At 58.0% G+C, this 12,932-nt stretch overlaps 1 protein-coding gene across 1 annotated transcript in view; it reads left to right on the top strand.

The window, feature by feature from the left end:
• The first annotated feature begins 7,319 nt into the window (after positions 1-7,319).
• Positions 7,320-12,932, top strand: part of BTBD2 (BTB domain containing 2) — a 24,918-nt gene continuing 19,305 nt past the window's right edge. The window contains exons 1-2 of the mRNA XM_032847097.1: positions 7,320-7,497; positions 12,430-12,568. Coding sequence (XP_032702988.1) covers positions 7,320-7,497; positions 12,430-12,568 — 317 coding nt within the window. The remainder of the gene's footprint in view (positions 7,498-12,429; positions 12,569-12,932) is intronic.

The following is a 12,932-nucleotide window of genomic DNA, read 5'->3' as shown; positions in this document are numbered from 1 at the left end:
GACAGTTGACTTCCTTCCCTGTTCTCGAATACTTGAATGTTGGGGGGCCTCATGGGTGGGGGGGCCCAGATGCCGTTTCTGTGGCAGTCTCCCGTGGCTGGTGGGGACTGCCGCCCCTCCGGCCCCCCACCCGCCCGGATCTGTGGACTGGCCTTTCCAAAGACCCCAGGGCGTGGGAGGCCGCCCCACCCTGTTTCTTGCCCACCAGTGATCCTACATTTTGCAACTGGGGATTCTGCCTTTTTGTAAAAAACAAACAGGCCCCAGCCTGCCACAGGCGCCTTGGCCGTTTTACTCTAGAAAGCCGAGCCGTGAGGAGCTTTGTTCCTTCTTCCCAAAGGTGGGACAGCCACTTCTCTGCCCGCCACATGTCACACAGACCGTGGGAGCCGAGAGGCTGTCAGAACCGTTACTGTGAATGCGCCTGGCCCCCAGGCCGCCCCACACTGGGGGAGGGGAACGGCCACGTTCAATGTTAAGATGTGTAAAAAAGACAAAAAAAAAAAAGTTTTTTTAAAAGTGGGGGGAAAACATCCAAGCACTTTAACCGCCGCACCAGGTGAACTGATAACAGCTCATCTTCCTGACACCAACTGTCAATGCCGGAATTTTGTATTGTTTTGTAAGGATTTAATAAAAGTCGTAAAAACTTGTGTGTCCTCGTCCTGGTTTTCTGTTTTGTAACAAGTGGCCTCCAACCATTACTTGTCCCTGGTGAGGCTGAGTCGGGGGTGGGGACAGGTGCAGCGGGGCTTGGCTGGCAGCTGGTGGGGGTGGCGGGCCCCCTGCTGGTAGGCTGGGCTGGTGGTTGGGAGGGTGGGGGACCTGGGTCCCCTACAGGTGGGGTGTGCCCTGAGCGGTCTCCCAACGTGCTGGATGCCTCCTCCGTCCCCCACGGAACTAAAGTGGAAGCTGCTTTCGGCCTGGCCTTGGACCCTGGCCCTCACCTCCCCACATCCCCGCCACCGGCCTGCTGCAGATCTGAGCTTGGGGAGGAGGAAGGGAGCGCTTCTGGCAGTGCCACTGACTTGGAAGGCCACAACCCAAAAAAAAGTTGGGTTTTGAAAAAAGTCCTACAAACCTGGCCAGACTGTTGTTCCGTGCAGGCCTCTGTGCCGGATAGCCCAGGTCTGACTTTGCATCCTGGCGGGGAGGGAGTGGATCAGGGAGGGCTTCCTGGAGGAGGGAGCCAGTGGGGTGGGGGAGGGGCGGTGACGTCTGGCCCCTGAGGGTGTCACCGGCTGCTTCAGCTTCCCTGTCTGACCAGCAGGGATCGGAGATCGGCCTCAACAAGGAGGCAAGAGCAGGTGGCAGGTGCCTGAGCCGCCCAGCCGCCTACGTTCTGCGTGAACTTCTGGGCCATCTGCGTGGGCTCAAGCTCTGTCCCGGGGGCAGCAGCGTGACGGTGCCTTGCTCCCGCTGCCGGCCGAGGGACGCTCACTCGCGCGTGGGGAACACGTGTATTTGTTCACCGGTCCACGGGTCCTTAGCTTGTCCCCACGTTTTTGGGTGCTGTGAGCTGTGCTGCGGTGAGCAGTCGCCGCTGTCCCTGCGTGGACGGATGCCGCCGAGGGAGCAGGGCACAGGCCCACCTGGATGTCATTTCTGGAAGGACCATCTTGTCATTGTGTGGAGTGTGGACACAGCCCAAAGGGCCTGGTGAGCTGTTGTCACCTGTAAGCCAGCCCAGGGAAGGGTGACAGGCCCAGGCAGGGGGCGCCAGGAGGCCAGAGAGAGAACCAAAAGCGACCTGCGTCAGTAGGGGACCCAGGCGCTCCTGGAGTCCCAGGATGTGGCACAGGGGAGAGGGGACGCTCTCTGGGCTGGTGACAGGCACAGACCTGAGGATCTCCTGGGCAGGAGGTGCCCCGTCCTCCCTGGGAGGCGAGGCTCAGCCAGGAGCACACCCTACTTGGCACGCAGAAGGGAAAACCCAACCCCCGTCCCCAGCATTTGTCCAGCTGCCCCTAGAGGCGTCTCTGGAGCCCCCACAGCTACCCTGCTCCCTCCAGGACCCCCACCCCCACCACCAAGAGCCCCCTCCATCCCTTGGGTCCCTCCCCTATTCCTTGCCCAGCCCAGCATGTGCATGCGTGTGCACCGAGCCCTGGGGGCCACGTACCAAGCCAAGCTCCCGTCCTCCCAGGTGGCACTGAGCCCCGCCTGGCCCTGCCAGGCCCCACCGCTAACCTCTCCCTGTCTCCTCCCGACCCGCAGGCCTGCATCAGGGACGGCTGGATCTTGCAGTTTCCTCTCGGCGGATCCTGCCCCTTCCACCTCTCCCTCCTCCAGGAGCGGCAAGAAAGTCCAGAGCAGAAGGGACTGGGAGCCTTTCCCAGGCTGGTGACGCCCTGGCCCCGTGTCCACCTGGGTCAATGGAGAGGCTGGCTTGGGGCTCACCCCCTGCCCCGGAGCCGTCCAGCCTTGGGCACCCCGGCTGATGCGGGCAGGCGGGCGCTTGTGGACGGGACCGGGACCAAAGCGCCCTGGAAATCTCGTCCGTGACGCGGGTCTGCGCCCTGCACCCCTTTGACAAGGCAGGGACCCAAGCTGATGTTTGGGGTGGATGATGGGGAAATGGGCCAGCATACGGAAGCCGTATTATCCTCACAATTCTGTCTGCAGAGCTGAGACTTTTTAAAAATAAATTTTATTAAAAAGTAATAATAAAGTAGGGTCTCCTGGGTGGCTCGGTAGGCTGAGCATGTGACTCTTGATTTACTCTTGATTTTGGCTCAGGTCCTGATCTCAGGGTGGTGAGATGGAGCCCCGGGCAGGGCAGGGGCTCTGCCCCTCCCGTCTGCCCCTCCCCCACACACGTGTGCACCCTTGCTCACTCGCTCTCAAATAAATAAATAAACAAATAAAGTAGCAACGCACCCACAGACAGACAGGGGCCCTGTGGGTGTCGGAGCTTGGGCTAGGGCACGATGGCGGACGTCTCCTCGTTGTCGTGGGACGGCATTTCCTCTTGGGGTGACGGAACTTTCTGGAGCAAGATGGCAGCGATGGTTGCACGAACAGTGACTACTACATGCCGCTGGTGTGTGCTGTGATCTGCGCCTCGATTCAAGTTAAAAGGCGACCAGAGCGCGTCTGTGTAGGACACGCCAGTGTTCGGGTAACGCACCGAGGGCTAATTTATTACCCCAAGGCGGGGGACGAGGCTGCACAGACGTGCACCGCCCCCCAGGACTGGGGCCTTCTACAGGGTTTGCTCCTGTTTCTCCCCCGTCCCCACGGCAAGCTCTCCCGTAGGCCACCCCAGCCCCAGGCCCTCCTTACCGGTGCTGCCTCCAGAGGGAACGCTTGCTTGCCTGTCCCAGGTTCAGACTCAGCCATGAAGGAAGAGTGCTGGGGTCAAGTCAGACGGGCATTTCCCTCCTCCCCACGCAGGGTCCAGGATTCGCGGCAACCTCGGGAAGATGCTTCAGGGTTTCTGTCCTGCCCGTTATTTCCCCCATGTGGACTCAGTTTTCCCACGTGGAGTATGACAACACCGACCCCGTTTCCCTCTTGAGACCCCCTGTGAGGCAGCAGGAGGCTGGGACCCCAGCAGGGCAGGGAGACAGACTGCTTGCCCGGCCCAGGACACAGAGGCACAGAGACGCAAGAGGAGCAGGGCGGCCCCAGCATCGTGTCCACTCGTGCAAGGTGGCCCCAGAGGGTGTCAGGGCCACAGAAGGTTGTGGGACCAAGCCCTGGTTGCGCCGGACCTGAGCCCCTCAACTCAGTGACTCAGCCCTGCCCAGTCTCTGGTCCTGCAGGGTCCCCCACCTTGAGCCTGGTGCCAGGCACGCAGGGCGAGAAACCGGCTCCTGACCGCTCCAATGGGAGAGCCAGGACCGAGGGGAGGGGACACGGTCCTCTCCCGGGCTTGGAATCAGGGGAGTCCACACACTGCGCCCCCGGCGACAGTCCCTTGTGCTGGGAATCTGCAGCTGGTCCCCCCCACCGCCCGTTGGTAACATTTTGCAAAACCCTGTTACAAAGTCAGGCCCAGGACACCAGCATCCCTGCAGTCCAGCCCAATGGAGAGTGGGGTAGGGGTGTCATAGGTCCAGGGAAGGGGCGTCCCTGTCTCCCACACTTTTCCCTCTGCGGGTGCAGTTCACACCCGTGGTGCCCAGTGGCCCCGGGGGTGTGTCTCTGGGACCCCCACCCTGGAGTGAGGCAAGGAGAGCGCCTCGCCCTGCATTTGGGGCTGGAGCGGGGTACTGGGGGCACTGCCAGCAGCAAAGGGGGCGATGGGGAAACCGGGGCACAGAGCGGTCACGTGCCCGGCCCACGCACGGAGAAGCAGGGTACATGGCCGGAGCCGTGGGACTATGAGGGGCGGCCGCTTCATTCCTGGCCTCTCAGAACACTGTCCCCGCCTGCCTGTCCGTCTGTCCATCCCTCCTGACCCCCTCCCTCCCTTCTGCCTTTCTTTCTGGAATAAAAGCACGTATTTGCTGGAGATCCAGAACTATTTACTTCCCAGAAGGAAAACCCATAAAGGACATTTGTGCTGTGGGTCTTGAAAAATTCACCAGCGAATGAAAGGTTTCCATGCACGGTGTGCGCGCTGGGGGCGGCGATGATGATGTCTGGAGAATTGTAGGGGGCTTCAGTGGGTCCTGTGAGTACGGCCCTCTGGGTCGGGGGGATCCCGGCCCCTCCGTGGGCCCGGATACAAGGCTCGGGAGTGGGGAGAAATGGACCTGGAGGCCTGGGTTTCTCCATGGGGACGGCGGGACCATCTGGGAGGGGAAGGGAGGAGAGGGAGGCCAGGAAGTGGAGGAGGCTGGAGGCCCGCATAGGGTTCCCTCTGTCCCCACTTAGCCCGACGGGCACAACCCACCCTGTGAGGTTTCTCAGGAGAGCTGAGGAGGGCTGGGCTTTGCAGCTGGGTCCGTCGGGGGTTCCAGACCAGACTGAGTGCCCACAGAGGCGCGACAAGGATGGGATGGCATCCCTGCCCATTCTGCTGTGGGGATGTCATACAAAACCAGGACAGGGGAGAGGGGCGAGCTCCGTGGGGGGTTGCCTGACAAAGAATCCCAAACTCACCAGCTTAATGCAACCATTATGTTCTACTCCTGCTTCCGTAGACCAGGAATTTGGGGAGGGTTCAGCGGGATGGTTTGTCCAGGGATGGACCCGAGCCTACAACACGCAGGGAGGGGACCAGACACAGGAGGCCACACGGGTGTGAGTCCACACATGTGACACGTCCAGACCAGGCTCCTCCACCACCGGGAAGGGACTTGTGGGGGCCGGGGGACGTGTGGGGCTGGGGAGTGACGGCTCTGGGGAAAGGGATTCCCAGCAGGTGATGGGAGGGTTCTGGAATTAGGTAGTAGTGACAGTTGTACAACTCGGCAAACATACTGACAACTGAGCGAATGGACCCGAGGACACGGGCTCGGCGAGAGCGGCCAGACCCAGAAGGCCCGTCCTGCAGGACCCCACTCCCGGGAGGGCCCCAGAGGAGTCCCGTCCACGCAGACAGAGAGGAGGGGGTGGGACCGGGGGTGGGGCAAGAGTGGGGAGTCCATGCTTCGTGGGAACGGAGTCTCCATGTGGGGGATGGAAAGTTCTGGAGACGGAGGGAGGGGGTGTGAGTGCTTCCCACCGCGGAGCTGTGCGCGTGGACGGTCAAGGCGGTGCATTCATGTTATGTGCATTTTTATCATAGTAATAAGTTTAGAAAGGTAAAGCAAAAACCAAAACAAGACAACAGAACGCACGTGGATGTATTTCTGGCCCCGTGTCTGGGCGGCTGGGCCGCCACTCATCTCTCCCCACTCCCGGGCTCGCAGCCACAGTCCCCGTGGGGCAGAAGGGACAGGGATCTGGAGTGCCTCCCTCTGTCGAGTCACGGCCCTGAGGTCCAGCACTCTGGGCTGGCCCAGTCTGTAGCTGAGGGGTGACCCGGGCCCCGGCCGTGTCCAGGCCTCTGCCAGGACGGTCCTGGAGCAGGAGTTGGGGGCCGGTGGGGGGAGCTTTCCAGAGAAGGGGGCTCGGAGGACAAGGGAGCCCACCGTGCCTCCTCCGTCACGCTGCACAACTGGCCAGGGAGGAGTCAGCTCCCCTCTTCCCAGAGGGGATGGGCGAGGCTGCCTTTTGTCCACTGGACGTTGACTTCACAACCTTGCGCCAGTGTCCTCCCGGGCCCGGCTGGAGAGCTGCTCCTCTCAGACACAGCGGAGGACAGAGCGAGACGGACGTCCCTACCTCCACAGCGAGGCTGGCTTCCTGCTTGTCCCGTAACCTGGGTCTTGCTCCCTCGCTCAAAGAGACGTTAGGACTCTCGGGCCCCGGAGGCTGCCTCTGGGTCGAGGGGTGGAGGACACGAACCTCAAAGCCCGTCTCGGCAATAAAGAATCTCGTGACACGGAGGACTTTGGATCTGCCAGGTCCCAGGAGAGATAAGAGAAGTGTGAGGAGGGGTGGGTGGAGAGGGGTGGGAACCCAGTCCCTGTGGTTCCTGAGAGTGGCACAAAGTGCTTCCGGAACATTCCAGAATATTCGCGTCTGCTCTAGACTCACCCCTGGTCGGCGTTCCTGGAGTACAGTCAGGCAGGCTGGGAGCTCACTGGGCGTTAGACGGGCCGGTGTCCGCAGTGGTTGGATGTAGGAACAGAATTTGCTCTGAGAGTCGAGACAAGTCAGTGCGTCATCAGACCCATCACCCCGAATCCCAGAGGCCCTTCTGCTTCTTCCAGAAACTGGCTCCCCCGGGGAGTTGTCCCCTTTGCTGTCTCTCCGGGGCTGGGTCTCCCAGCAGCACACAGGGAGGCGGGAACGTACTGGAAGGTTTGTCAGGATTCCCTGGGAAGATCCAGCAGGGCAGGGACTCCCTACGGGGACAACTACCCCCGGTGGCACTGGGCCACGACTGGGGGTGTCTGCGGTTGTCACACTGTGCTGCCCCTGGCATGGGGGTCTGGGGGTGCTGCTCAGCCCCCACAGCGCCTGGGACGCCCCACTAGTGAGGACTATGCAGCCTCCTACATCAGCAGTGCCGAGGCGGGGGCAGAAGCCTCGTGGTGGGGGGGCGCAGAACCAGAGGGCAAGGCTGGTGAGCAAAGGGGGGACATCGCACAAGGTCCCCTAGGGGCAAATCTGGAGAGGACGAGGGTCACACATCAGCTGTCCCTCGTGGGACAGGGGAGCTGGGGTCCCACCCCACACTGGCAGGTCATCAGAGTAGGGCTGCTCCCGTGGGGACGTTACTCCCAGGGTCCCCCGGCTCCCACGAGTTCTGGTGAAGGGGACATCAGCTGCTTGAGGGGCCGAGATCACAGGGCGCCAGTTCGGGTCGGGGGAGCGGCATGAGCAAAGTCCTGGGACCTGGGGGTGGCCCCTCGGCTCCTGCTAGAAACGGACGTCCAGGTGCAGCAGACCGGCAGGAGCCCGAGGTCCAGGCCGCCTACCAGGTGCAGGGCCCGGCGATCTGCTCCCTTCGCTCCCTGTGGCCACTGCCCCCAGGACAGCTGCCCGGGCTGCACCGTGGGAGGAGGACGGGCCTGGGTCGCCCAGCTCCTGGCTGGCGGGCGCCCTGACAGTGCTGCGCACACGCGCCCGCAGGAGCCGAGACCCCCCGCCCCCCAGCCCTGACTTCCCGCAGAGACTAAGCCGCGTGTCCTGGGAGACACCACCTGGAGAAGAGCCACGCTGGGAGAGCAAATGAATTTCGGGAATGATAAACGGCCCTCGGGAGAATAAGTGGGAGCGGTGATAGTTTGTGGCAAAGTCTGGGAGCAGCGCCTGCTTCTCTTCCCCGAGAGGAGACCCTGATCCCCGGAAGGGATCTATGATAATCGTGTTCTTTCGGGAGCCTCCGTTTTCAGGCAGATAAGGGATTTCAGGAGCTCAGACGCTGGCAGCTCCAAGTAATTCTCACACCAAAGTGCCATGTTTTGGGGTAACAGGTCCAGGTCCCCTTCAGTTGCTCCCCTGAAATGTTTTGCCAAACTTTCCTTTTCTTTTCTTGTGTCAGACATTTTTGGTGCGAATGAGTACACCCCTGTGGGACAGCCCCAGTGTCCTAGAGTCGCGCAGTGCCGGGGGGGTGGGGGGGGTTGACCTCCCACCCTGCCCTCCACCGTGGGTCCCCAGCATTGCCGCGGGGTTCCCCCGCTTGGCTGTTTAAGCAGCGCCCTCTAGAGGCCCCGCCAGTGTAGACAGGCCTGGAAGTGGTTCGAAGACCCCCTGCGGCGAAATTCTAGCTCCTTCTCAAGGGCTGGGGCAAGACGACGCACAGGTGTTGGGTGGGCACACTGCACAAAGTGTCAGTCAGACGAGGCGAACAGCCTGTGGAACTTCCCCAGTCACCCCTGGGGCTGGCGTGCCCTCAGCCTCCTGCTTCCGCAGCCCATCTCCGAGTCTTCTGGAGGACGACGGAGCGCAGGGAAAACGTGGCATGTTAAAAGCAAACACTTACTTCTCACATTTCAGAATATTTCCTTCTGCGTTGCCAAGAGATATATGTACATATTTATATGTACATATATATTTATTTATTTTTATAAATTTTACTTATATAATGTGTGTTTTTATGTATTTATACGTTATTTATGTAATATATATATATATATTTAACTGCAATAGAGAAGTTACAACAAGGTGAAACATGGTGGGTCAAACATTACAGATTTTATCTTTTTATTTTTATTTTATTAATTTATTTTAGTTTTTGAAAAGATTGTATTTATTATTTGACAGAGCGAGACACAGCAAGCGAGGGAACACAAGCAAGGGGAGGGGGAGAGGGAGAAGCAGGCTTCCTGCCGAGCAAGGAGCCCGATGTGGGGCTCGATCCCAGGACCCCGGGATCATGACCTGAGCCAAAGGCAGATGCCCAACGGCTGAGCCATCCAGACACCCCTATTTTATTTTTTTAAGAATTTTATTTTTGCGGGGGAGGCCTGAGTGGCTCAGTGGGTCAAGCCGCTGCCTTCGGCTCGGGTCATGATCTCAGGGTCCTGGGATCGAGTCCCGCATCGGGCTCTCTGCTCAGCGGGGAGCCTGCTTCCCTCTCTCTCTCTGCCTGCCTCTCCGTCTACTTGTGATCTCTGTCTGTCAAATAAATAAATTTAAAGATCTTTTAAAAAAAGAATTTTATTTTTTTAAAGATTTTATTTATTTATTTTAAGATTTTATTTATTTATTTGACAGACGGAGATCACAAGTAGGCAGAGAAGCAGGCAGAGGAGGAGGAGGAAGCCGGCTCCCTGCTGAGCAGAGAGCCCAATGCGGGGCTTGATCCCAGGACCCTGGGATCATGACCTGAGCGGAAGGCAGAGGCTTAACCCATTGAGCCACCCAGGCGCCCCTAGGATTTTATTTTTAAGTCATCTCTATACTCAACGTGGAGCTCGAACTCATGACCCTGAAATCGAGAGTCATCCAGTCCACGGACTGAGCAGGTCGGAGATCCCCAGCAGTCACCTACTTTCATCCCTGCAAAGGTCTGGAGTTTTGCAGCCGAAATGGCTAATACTTCGGAATTCCCTGTATTTGCTTGAATAAAATCTACCAGGGGCACCTGGCCGACCCAGTCCGTGGAGCTTGTGACTATCGATCTCATGGTTGTGAGTTTGAGCCCCAACCTGAGCACAGAGATTGTTAAAAATAAAATCTTGAGGGGTGGCTGGGGGGCTCATTTGTTAGGCGTCTGCTTTCGGCTCAGGTCATGGCCTCAGGGTCCTGGGATGGAGCCCCGTGTCGGGCTCCCTGCTCGGCGGGGAGTCTGCTTCCCCCTCTCTTACTCCCCCTGCTTGTGTTCCCTCTCTCGCTGTGTCTCTGTCAATTAAATAAAATCTTAAAAAAAAAAAAAAAAAAAAGATGCTGCCAGGCAGGTGTGGGGCTAGACAAGCCTGGAAGGGAGCTCCCTTGCTCACAAACCCGCCGTCCGCCCGTCGGGAACGGCCTGCCTCTTCCTTCCATTTCTCCTTGTCCAGCATGTACAGGGGCCCATTGGGGACAAACACTGCACCTTGATTTTAGCCCCCTGAGGCCACCACAGCCTTCTGACCTCCAGAATTGTTGGACAGAAATGATTTAAGCCGCTGCGGTTGTGGTATGAGTTACAGCATCCCTGGGAATCTCACACCCACTTGACCCACTGAGCCACTCAGGCCTCCCCCGCAAAAATAAAATTCTTTTTTTTTTTTTTTTAAAGATTTTATTTATTTATTTGAGAGAGAGACAGTGAGAGAAAGCATGAGCAAGGAGAAGGTCAGAGAGAGAAGCAGACTCCCCGTGGAGCTGGGAGCCGGATGCGGGACTCGATCCCGGGACTCCAGGATCATGACCTGAGCCGAAGGCAGTCGTCCAACCAACTGAGCCACCCAGGCGTCCCGCAAAAATAAAATTCTTAAAAAAATAAAATAGGGGTGTCTGGATGGCTCAGACACCAGGACTGGTCCCATGCCCCGTCCCCGAAGCAATCAGCGGGCCGGGCGCTCACGCCCACCCCACAGCTCCTGCCATCTTAGATCTTCATTCCCAACCCTTGGCTGATTGTAGAGACCCTTGATATCACCCCTAGGGTCTGTCCTTGTAGTTTATGCTGACAGGTAAAGTGAACATGAAATCACACAAGCTATAATCAGGACATTCAGAAACTTACATGGTTTGCCGAATGATAAAAGAAAAAGGTAAAATTATATTTTGGGTGAGGGGCTAAAAAATCAAGGTAGGCAGCTACTGAGAAGGGTTTGCCAATATTCTCTGTAAAGGGCTTTGTCTGCCGTTTGGTCTCCGTGGTAACTACTCACATCTGTCCTGGAAGCTGGGAAACAGGCAGAGACAACTCGCAAATGAATGGGCATGTCTCTGTGCCAATAAAGCTTTATTTACAATAAGAAGTGAGGGGCCGGGTCTAGCGCTCAGGCAGGCCATATTCGCTGAGGACACCTGTTTCAGAATATCATTGGAGCTAAATTGGAAACAGCAATAGGAACTCACCCTCTTCAAAATCGATTGTTTCTACCTGATCACTTAGATAGCCATTAGAGGTTCTGCACCAAAAACTAGCGCACGGTCATTGAAGATGTGTCCCCAGTGCCCACCCTGCAGTCATGGGTACTCTTCTCCAACCCCAGGGAATGGGGGTCTCTGGAGAACAGCTGGCTGTGTGTTTTGGGGCAGGGAAGGTGCACTACGGGCTTGGACTATGTCACTGAAAGAAGGCAGGGGTGCCTCTCCACGGGGCAGTGTTGAAGGCACACAGGAGCCCACACAGACATATCCGTCATCAATCATGATTACAATTAATTAAAACTACCCGAGTCTGAATGGCACGAATCCATAATTATCCTCAAAGTGGGGCGGGGGGGAACAAGGATTATACTATATACAGGCCTGATTTGTTCTGGTGAACCATTTCTCAGCACCCCCACATAAAAAATCTGCTATCCTTTTACCACACGGAACAGACTCACAGTGACCCAACTATATAAAAGATCCTATTCTTTGTAAAAACCAACAAGAAATTAAAAAAAAAAAGGGGCCAATAAAGAAATACACTAAAAAGCTTACACTCGTTATTTTCGGATAGTAAGACAATAGGTGATAGTCACGTGCTTTTCTGTATTTTTCTGGCATTTCCAAGATTCCCTCCTTTATACTTCTAGAATGAAAAATTATCCCCGGGTTTGGACTGCCTGTGTCCATGGTTATAAGCTGGTGCTTTGGCCTTGGGTCAATTTCTCACCCCAAAAGATCAGAGTGAGCTGGTGCACAAGGAGGCGTTTTATTCCATCCCTTGGCCAAGGCTGCCGTCGGCCGCACGTCCCATGAGGGGCTGGCAGGTATACAGGTGCCAGATGCCCTTGGCTCTGTCCTCATCCCCAGGGTAGAGGTCATCCCCAGGGGGAGGAGACTGGCTGTCCGTGGAAGGGAAACCGGGAAGGGCTTTAAGCAAAGGCTCTGAGCCCCTGATTAAGCTCGGAGGAGACTGGATTCTACAGGGTAAGGAGGGGTAAGTCCTTGAGGCTGGAGGTTGTCAGGAGAAGCAGGGGCAGTGCAAAGTTATAGCACGGAGTCCCTTGTTCCAAAATTATTACAAATCTCAAGATGGTGACAGCAGAGCATTCCATCAAGCTTGGGGCCCTGGATGACCGCTTGGGCTGGGTGCCCGGGGAAGTTGGCCGTGGTGGCATCCAGGAATGGGGACCCCATTCAAGGTGTGCTTTGGAGGTAAAGAGCTGATCGAGATTTGGGACTGGACACTGAGGTGGGATGTCTTGCCTGTGGCTCTCCTAGGTGTCACCGGGCCATTCACCCCTGCCCCCAACAAAAATCCCTTCTCCATGGGAACGACCAGGCCGAGACTGTGGTGTGTGTGGGGGGGGTGGGGGCTCCCAGTCCGTCATTAGACGCTACATTGTCGCAGATGTTGTGCAAGTGTGTCCTGAAGCGCCCTGTTCAGGTAAGGGCCAGAGGAGAGCCTCACGCCCACCGATGGGGATGGGCCTGTGCCGCCGGCCTTGACCCTTTCACCCGGCCTTCTGGCCACCCTGACGTGGCTCCAGGACCTGGAAGGGAAGACGCTCTTCCTGAGTGCTGGTCGGCGGTCAGCGGCCCTTCCTCCAGGGACCCCTCCCCCAGCGCAGCTCCAGATTTTGCCCCCCGCCCCCGGGTTGCCCAAGGAGCCCAGCTTTATGGTCTCCGACCTCCCCTCTGCGGGAGTGTCCCCTCTGCGGGGCACTGGGGTGCCCTGACACTACGGGCGCGACCAACAGTTTGGGGGTTCGGGCCCCGTCTGCCCCTCGCATCAGGTACCTGGCCCCAAACGCGGCTCGTTTCTCCGCCCCTTCCGTCTGCCCGCCCCCTGCCCGCCCCCTGCCCGCCCCCTCCCCGCCCCTCTGCAATTCCTTCCCCCTCGCCCCGCCCGTCTCCCCGCCCCCACCCCCGTCCTCCCTCCCTCGCCCTTCCCC

Source organism: Lontra canadensis, unplaced genomic scaffold (assembly GCF_010015895.1).
Source record: "Lontra canadensis isolate GAN:19392208 unplaced genomic scaffold, GSC_riverotter_1.0 scaffold184, whole genome shotgun sequence".
NCBI lineage: Eukaryota > Metazoa > Chordata > Mammalia > Carnivora > Mustelidae > Lontra > Lontra canadensis.
The sequence above is the reverse complement of the archived record's forward strand: the minus strand, read 5'-3'. Positions and strand labels throughout refer to the sequence as shown.